The sequence below is a fragment of the Hemitrygon akajei genome, unplaced genomic scaffold (genome assembly GCF_048418815.1).
Source record: "Hemitrygon akajei unplaced genomic scaffold, sHemAka1.3 Scf000064, whole genome shotgun sequence".
Taxonomy (NCBI): domain Eukaryota; kingdom Metazoa; phylum Chordata; class Chondrichthyes; order Myliobatiformes; family Dasyatidae; genus Hemitrygon; species Hemitrygon akajei.
Window position 1 is genome coordinate 1,931,462 of NW_027331950.1, and position 9,107 is coordinate 1,940,568.

General features: G+C 46.7%; 1 protein-coding gene across 1 annotated transcript; it reads right to left on the reverse strand.

Moving 5' to 3' along the window:
- Positions 1–374: 374 nt before the first annotated feature.
- LOC140721924 (endogenous retrovirus group 3 member 1 Env polyprotein-like) lies at positions 375–8,533 on the reverse strand. Its single transcript, XM_073036746.1, has 2 exons — positions 7,779–8,533; positions 375–2,894 (listed from the first exon to the last, which is right to left on the reverse strand). Exon 2 carries the CDS (start codon positions 1,843–1,845, stop codon positions 931–933), a length of 915 nt encoding a protein of 304 aa, XP_072892847.1. The 5' UTR covers positions 1,846–2,894; positions 7,779–8,533; the 3' UTR covers positions 375–930.
- Positions 8,534–9,107: the final 574 nt, after the last annotated feature.

Genomic DNA, 9,107 nt, shown 5'->3' on the forward strand with positions numbered 1-9,107 from the left:
AAATGATGCAAGAGATCCTGAGATAAACAAGTCCCAAAAATGCTTAATACCGAGTTCATCCCGATCCTTAAAGACTTTGTCAGTCATGGAAGGGATAAAAAAAATAATTAAGGAGAATGGGAGATGATAATGAAAAATTCGCTAAACCAAAAAATTTTCTAAATTGAGACCAGATCCTTAAACTTAGCTATTCCCACAACCAATGGACACAATCAACAGCTCTTCATCTCATGTTCTTGAAGTTTATTTCTGAGTTATTTATTAGTTTTATTTCTTTTGTATTTGAATTTTGTTGTCTTTTGCACATGGTTGTTTTGTTTGTCCTTTTGGGGCCGATCTTTTGTCAGAAATAATTCTACACTCTGAGTCTCAGCAAACTGCAAAGCGGCAAAGCTTTATTTTTCACGAGTCTGCAGAGTCGGACCCAAAACTGCTCCAGCAGTATTGAGCCCAGAGCATTACATTTCATTTCCTTTTATACAGTTTCAAGTAGGTTATCACGTGTCCCTCAGTTGCTGTATCATTCCTACAATTATTCATAGTCAGCTCCACTCTCCCCCTCCCCACAGGCTTGTACATTTCGGGGGTCACATACACATTTTCTCATATCCTCTGTCCTTGGAGTTAGCCATCCGCAGAGCCATGTCTGCCAAGTTTTCAAAACACTCATCGGCCTTGGAGTTAGCCACAAGAGTACAGCTTATCTCCATCTGTTTCATCCACCTCCGCTCTCAGCTCCTAGCTTAATGACTCCCTTTTAGTTCTTCATGATTACCACAAGGTACAGATTGTACCTATACAGTTTTGCAAGAATCTTATATCCTTATTTAGCAATGTGTCAGCATATGTTTTGTAAGCTTAGATCTTAGCACAGTCTAACCTTAACCCTTTCACTTCTTACAATTCCACCCTTTTTCTTTTTAGAGTGTGCTAAGGATTTGTCCAGGGATTCCACTCTTCCAGTTCTCTGCCTCGTTGCAACAGCATTTTAGCCGGGTCAGCTGGGTTCCCTGGCTGCATTACCTGTACTACTACTCGCGTTATTAATGCTCTCAAGCAGGGTATTAAGCATGGTAATATGATTATCATTATGAGTATTCCGCCTAATATTAACAGGGTTATTCGCCACCAGCTTCCTCCCAGCAGACTATCCAGCCAACTCAGGTTCCCTAAGGATCTCCAAGTTTGTACTGGCACATGGGCCAACTTCCGAATTTTGTCGGATATTTTCAACACTGCCTTTCCATTATCATTTATCTTTAGGCAACAGTTTGTCAGATTGAACTTTCCACAGACCCCTCCCTCGGAGGCCAATAGGTAATCCAATGCTAATCGATTTTGGTATATGGCTGTTCTCATCTGGCTTTGCTGCTCAGCCAGCAATTCCAGAGCCAATGCGGTTTGGTTGGTGATCACCTCTACTACAGCTTGTAGGCGTATTATTCGATTTAACATATATACCGGGGTTCGGTAACCCCATGACCCATCCTGGGCCCAAGTTGCTGGTCCGTAATATTCAATGATGCGTGCTGGAGGCCACTCGTCGCCCCATTCTCCCACCTTTATCTCCCGCTTCTCCCTTCTCAGTGAGTCAAATAACTTGATTCCCAATTCCCTATCTTCATCCTGGGGTAGGAGGAAGAACTCTGGCCTTATAAGGCCTAAGAAACAAACTCCTCCCCATCCTTTCGGCAATTTGGTGTATGCCTGATTCCCACAAATCCAGAACAGACCTTCTGGGACAAATCCTCCTTTCCTTGCTTTCCGCCAGGCTTTCCAAACACTGGGAATTCCTTCGTACGGGTTATGCCCACTGCAATTCCAGATTCCCGAATTGTTTCCCATAGCCGTACAATTGTCCTTTGCCCCTTTAGTTATGTACCAAGTCGGCTCCTCGGGCCACCAAGTGGCATTATTTTTTTGTTTTAGCCAACTTTATACTCTGACATGGGCTTTCTCCTACTTTCACCTTCCCTTTTCTTTCTACACATACTTGTCCTTCCGGATAGTTTGTTAACTTCCATTCTTGCGTCCTCCCAGTCCTTTTCTTATCCCAATCATGAGCCAATAGCTCCCACACACTCAAACTCTCACCTATCCATGGCCATTGCTCGCTCATGTGGGGTCCCCCACAAACCCAACAGTCACTTACATTTAAACTTGTAGCTATTCGAGTTGCTAAGTCTATAAACAGGTTTTCCTTCATTTCCGGTCTTGTTTTTCCATAGGTTCCCCATTCTTCTCTGACTCCACCAAACTCTGCCCTTCCTTTTTCTTTCCTTTCACATATCCATTCTGTCTCAGGGCATGTACTTTCTCGTACACTCCAACTTCTCCCTTCTCCTTTTTCTTCTCTCACTGATCCACCGGGGTATCCCCTGTTCTTTCTCAGGGTATATTTTATTCCTCCCTCTTCACATTCCTCTTTTTCTTTTCCATAACATTGGTCATTTACATGTGAATGTGACACAAGGGCCCCGGGTCGTTCTTTTCCTTTCTCCAAAACTCGGTTCCTACACTTGTCACATTTCCCTTCTATTTTTCCCACATACAGAATTAAATATATTACAGTCAATAATGTAACAGTCCACATTGAGTTCATTTTTGTTGCCTTTTCAGTTTCACCACCAACGGTTCTTCACTGGGAACACAGGTCCACTCCGTGTGTCCCTCAGGCTTAACTGGTCCCTTTATTCTGGATGCGTGGGTCCACCCTTTCTCTTTTGTTCGTACGGCCGCCTCGGTGGTTAACAGGACCTGGAAAGGGCCTTCCCACTGTGGTTGTAACTTCTCCGGCTTCCAGGTCCGTACCAGAACCCAATCTCCAGGCACGATCTGATGTAAAGCAAAGTCGAGCGGCGGAGTCTGGGCCAAGAGACCCTTCTTCCGCAGTTCTGCAAAGGAACGAGATAGTGCCAGTAAATAGTTCCTTATAAAAATATCACCCCCTTGTAGCGTGGGGTACCCTTCTACCTTATTCCAATACGGGAGTCCAAACAGCATTTCATAGGGGGAGATTCCTATATCCTTCCTGGGTGCTGTTCGGATTCTTAACAGGGCGATGGGGAGACACTTAGTCCAGGGTAACTTGGTTTCTAGCATTAATTTGGTCAATTGCGCCTTTAAGGTACTGTTCATCCTTTCCACCCGTCCCGAACTCTGGGGATGCCACGGGGTATGGTATTTCCATTGGATACTCAATGCATCACAAATCAACTGGTGCGTCTTGGAGGCAAAGTGTGTCCCTCTGTCCGAGTCTATGGACCCCATGATCCCATATCTGGGGATTATGTTTTCTAGTAGTATTCGGGCTACTGTAGGCGCATCGGCCTTTGTGGTCGGGTATGCTTCCACCCAGTGGGTAAAATGATCCACTATTACTAACAGGTACTTCCATCTCTGCACTGAGGGTAGTTCGGTAAAGTCGATCTGGACTCTATGGAACGGTCTCATGGCCAGTGGCTGGCCACCTCTTGGAGTGGATCGCATCACTTTCTTGTTTATCCGCTGGCACGTCGGACATCCAGTTATCTCTTGCTGGGCCAGTGTGTATATTCCTTTGCATACATAGTCCCTCAGAATTGTGTCGCACATGGCCTGTACTCCCCAGTGGGTTTGATGGTGCAACTGTTGGAGGATGTTGCGGGTTACTTCCTTATTTAGTACCTGTCTCCCATCCGGGACCGTCCATTTACCATCAGTGTCTTTTCGGGCTCCTAGTTGGTTCATGCTATCAATCTCTATTTGGGTAAACATAGGTTGTTTAGTAAGTCCTTCCCTCACTGGTATCAAGGTCAGGAGTTGGATCGGGTCTTCAACGGCTGCTCGTTTGGCCTCCCCATCGGCTAGACGGTTCCCTACTGCTTCAGGTGTTGATCCTTTTTGGTGTCCGGGTACATGTATTACCGCAATCTCAGTTGGTAGGGCCAGGGCTTCCAATGTCATACTTATCATTTGCTCGTGTGCCAGTCCCTTTCCTCTGGCCGTTATCAGTCCTCTTTCTTTCCATATCTTCCCAAAGGTATGTACTATCCCATAGGCGTACTTAGAGTCAGTGTATATTGTTCCGATCCTCTTCTCCAATATCCTCAGAGCCCTCTGGAGTGCGTATAATTCGCATGACTGGGCCGACCAGTTTCCCGGTAATCTCCCGGACTCCACTATTCTTTCAATCTCTCCGTCAATGATGGCATATCCGCTGTGCCGTACTCCATCAATACATCGTGAGGATCCATCTATATACAATTCCTGTCCTTCTCCCAGGGGAACTTCCTGTAAGTCCTCCCGGCTCTTTGTTTGCAAGTCCAACAATTCAATACAGTCGTGTTCTGACTCCTTTTCTTCTAGTCCTCCATAGAGGAACTGGGCTGGGTTGCAACTGGAATCCTTTGCGAAGTTTAGGTCTTCTCCGGTCATCAGTATAGTTTCGTACTTTAGAATGCGGGAGTCAGTGAGCCACCGATGTGCCTTCTGGGCTAGTAGGGTGCTGACCGAGTGGGGAGAATGCACTGTGATCTTCCCTCCAAAGGTTAGTTTCCGGGCTTCCTCTACCAATACCGCTGTCGCTGCCACTGCTTGGATACAGGTGGGCCATCCACGCGATACCGGGTCTAACATTTTTGACAGGAAAGCCACGGGTTGCCGCTTTCCTCCTCTTAGTTGGGTGAGTACCCCTTGGGCCATTCCTTCGGCATTGTTGACGTACAGCTGGAATGGTTTTTCCAGGGCTGGCAAGACTAACACCGGAGCACGGATCAATTGCCCCTTGATATAGTTGAATTTTTGCTCCTCTTCCTTTGTCCATTTTACTGTTTGCTCATCTTGCCCGAGTTTATCATACAGAAATCTCACCAGGGGAGTATAATTCTCAATCCAGATTCGACAATACCCCACTAACCCCAGGAACTGTCGTATCTCCTTCTTGGTACGAGGTAGCGACATCCCTGTTATTCCAGCTATCCTTTCTGGGGTAATGCTTCGCTGTCCCTTACTGACCCGGTGTCCCAGATACCTTACTTCCTTTTCCACGAATTGTAACTTTTTCTTGGAGACCCGTAGCCCCTTTTTCCCTAGGAAGTTCAGTAATCTGATGGTATCTTCCTGCACCCCTTTCTGTGTTGGCCCGGATAGTAATAAATCATCCACATACTGTAGCAGTTGGTTCTCTGGAGCACATTGGAATTCCGCTAGTACTTGCTCCAAGACCTGCCCGAATAGGTTAGGTGACTCAGTGAATCCTTGCGGCAGGACCGTCCATCTGAGTTGTCTTTTCCGCCCTGTTGTAGGATTTTCCCATTCAAACGCAAACATGTCCCGACTGCTTTCTTCTAGCGGGCAACTCCAGAAAGCATCTTTTAGATCTATTACACTGAACCATTCATGGTCAGGGGAGATTTTACTCATCAGGGTGTACGGGTTGGGTACTACCGGGTATCGGGTCTGGACTACTGCATTTAGACCCCGCAGGTCTTGTACCATCCGATAAGTCCCGTCCGGCTTTCGCACCGGGAGGATGGGGGTATTATATGGCGACATACATTCTTCCAGCAGTCCATCTGCGATCAGCCCTTCAATTACCGGCTGCAGCCCTTTTCTTCCTTCCATCGCAATGGGATACTGCTTCCTCCTTACTGGGCGACCGTCCGGTAGCAAGGTGATCTGTAGAGGGCTGATGTTCAATCCTCCCCTATTTCCCTCTCTATACCACACCTCGGGCTCTATTTTCTGGTCGTCCTCTTCTTTTAATGCGAATAATTTTACTATTATTTCTCCATTGTTCGGCACTGTTCCAATGCCCAGTTGCACTTGCAGGTCCCTTCCTAATAGGTTGAATCCTGCCGAGGGCAGCAGGAGAAGGTCTTGCCTTGTTGCCCTATCTTCATATCCGACTTCCACATTGTCCACAATGGGCACTTGTATCGTTTTTCCTCCGATACCGGATACCTTCATTACTCTTGTTCCTGTTCGGGCGCCGGGAGGTATCTGGATTACACTGGATCTTTCAGCACCCGAATCTACCATAAAGGTTGTATCTGACCCTTGGGGACCTAATTTCAGATTTACCAGGGGTTCCTGTCGATAGTTTCTTCTCCCCAAGGGTAGGAACCCCCGACCCCCCTAGTCTTCGTCCTCCATCATGGCATATGACCTGACCTCTCGCCGATACTTAGGACATTCCCGTTTAAAATGTCCTTCCTCGTTACAGTGGAAGCATCTTAGAGTCCTTCGCGTTTTCCTTCCTGGTTCTTGGCCATTGCCTCGGTCTGACCACGTTCCCCTCTTTTCCCTGTCTTCTGTGGTTACTTGCCGTACTGTCTGAACCATTATCCTAGCGGTCTTTTTCTGTTTCTCCTCGTCTCTTCTTACAAACACCTTCTGTGCTTCTCGCAGTAATTCGCTCAAGGGTTTTGAATTCCAGTCCTCTATCTTTTCTAGCTTTTTCCGAATATCTGGCCAAGCTTTTGATACAAATTCTACCCTGATTAACTGTTGTCCCACCTCTGTCTCCGGGTCTACCCCCGCATATTGTTGCATATTTTTCCGAATTCTATCCAGGAAGTCAGTTGGGGTCTCATCGGGGTTTTGATGACTTCCAAATGCCTTATTGAAATTATGACCCTTGGGGACCGCTTGTCTTATCCCCTTGATCAGGAATTCCCTCATATCCCTCATGTTTCCTCGTCCTTCAGGAGTCTGTTTGTTCCAGTTTGGCTCCGTGAGGGGAAACTTAGGTGCCCCTTCGGTAGTCTTTTCTTTCTCCCACATAACTATAGCCGCTTGTCTTATCATTTGTCTCTCTTGGGTTGAGAATAACGTCCCCATGATGGAATACATTTCATCCCAGGTGTATATATTAGGCCCGAGGAACTGATCCAACTGTTCAGCCAGTCCCATCGGATCTTCCAGGAGGTTCTTCATTTCTTTTTTAAAGGTTCTTACCTCAGTGCTGGTCAGGGGAACATTCACATACCCCGTTCCCCCATCAGGTCCACTCATCGGGACCTCCCTTAAGGGGCATAACTTGGGCTCCTCTTCCTTTTTCACCCGTTGTCGTGTCCGGGAGCGCGTCATAATAAAGGGGGGTCCTGATTGTGGTGGATTCCCTTCCTCCCACTTCTTCCTTTCTTTTTCTAACCACTCATCGTATTCCTCTTTTCGTTTTTCTTCTTCTTCCGCCCATTCTTCCCGTTCTTTTTCCTTTTCAGCCTCCGCCTCCCGTGCCGGATCGTCCGGTTGGAGGGGGGCAGAGGGAGCCACCTCCGGTTGTTCAGGCCGGGGCACGTAAGGCGGAGGTAAATGATTCAATACTTCCCAAGGAGGTTTCTCCTTGTTCTTTGTTTCCAATTTGTAACTTCTGGCTGAGTCTCCTGGCCCCGAAACCCAGCAAGAGGCGTATTCACTTTCTTCTTCTTTTACATTTGGCTTAGAGTTTACATATATGTTTAAGGCCTGTCTAACCCAATCCTCATCTGACCCAAATGGTGGCCACCATACCGAGGACCCTTTTATTGGCTGTTTGGACCATAATTTGCAATATTCTACCATTCTCTTTTTCTGCTTTCCCTTTGTTCGTCCATATCCCCATCCTGCAAACATTCTACCGAGGGGGCTATCAGGAGGTACCTTCGGGAACAAACCCGAACTCTCCGGCTCCTCTTCCTTTGAGCTTCCCCCTCCCATTATTCCCTTCCCGGCCCGGTTCTTTTTACTCTAGGTGTCGTCACACCTAGTTTACCCGGTCACACCCACCTAGATCTCAGTTAGCTAGTCTCACTTACCCGGTGTGCCGTAGAACCGTCTCCTTTCCTCCCTGCTTTGCCGCCTTGCGCTGTCCGGATCTCACTCGCTCAAGCCGTTTCAGACGACGAGCAAGGAATCAGGGACTGCCGAACTCGGCAGGGTGCACCTTCTCCGATGTCCTTCCTCTCGCCCTCCACGACCGGAGTGGGGATCCCGGACGAGCCCCCAGCTGTCAGAAATAATTCTACACTCTGAGTCTCAGCAAACTGCAAAGCGGCAAAGCTTTATTTTTCACGAGTCTGCAGAGTCGGACCCAAAACTGCTCCAGCAGTATTGAGCCCAGAGCATTACATTTCATTTCCTTTTATACAGTTTCAAGTAGGTTATCACGTGTCCCTCAGTTGCTGTATCATTCCTACAATTATTCATAGTCAGCTCCACTCTCCCCCTCCCCACAGGCTTGTACATTTCGGGGGTCACATACACATTTTCTCATATCCTCTGTCCTTGGAGTTAGCCATCCGCAGAGCCATGTCTGCCAAGTTTTCAAAACACTCATCGGCCTTGGAGTTAGCCACAAGAGTACAGCTTATCTCCATCTGTTTCATCCACCTCCGCTCTCAGCTCCTAGCTTAATGACTCCCTTTTAGTTCTTCATGATTACCACAAGGTACAGATTGTACCTATACAGTTTTGCAAGAATCTTATATCCTTATTTAGCAATGTGTCAGCATATGTTTTGTAAGCTTAGATCTTAGCACAGTCTAACCTTAACCCTTTCACTTCTTACAATTTTCATTCATCTTATAATGGTTATTGAGTTTATGGAATTTATAATATAATCAAATCCTAGGATTATACATGGTGACATGTCTATACTTTGATAATAAATTTACTTTGCACAGTTTAAATTGTACATTTCAATTTGTAAATAACTCTGAAACACAAGAGCGGGTTGTGAGCTCAGTCTGCTGGGTAAATTATTTTGTTTTGATCTGAATGGTCGGCCCAACTTTGTGACCCGTCTTTCGAGGCACACCAATTACTGGAAATATTCCTGAATTGAATTGGAAAGCCTCAAATACTCTGTCTCTCTGCTCAAGCGTGCGAATACCTGTAGACACACACACACACACACACACACACACACACACACACACACACACACACACACACACACACACACACACACACACACACACACACACACACACACACACACACTTAAAAACATCGACAATCATATCAGTGCCCAAAAATACCAGGGTGACCTGCCTCAACAACTATCGCCCAGTGACGCTCACTACTGTGATGAAGTGCTTTGAGGGGTTGGTCATGGTCAATCAACTCCTGTCTGTGTGCAGGGA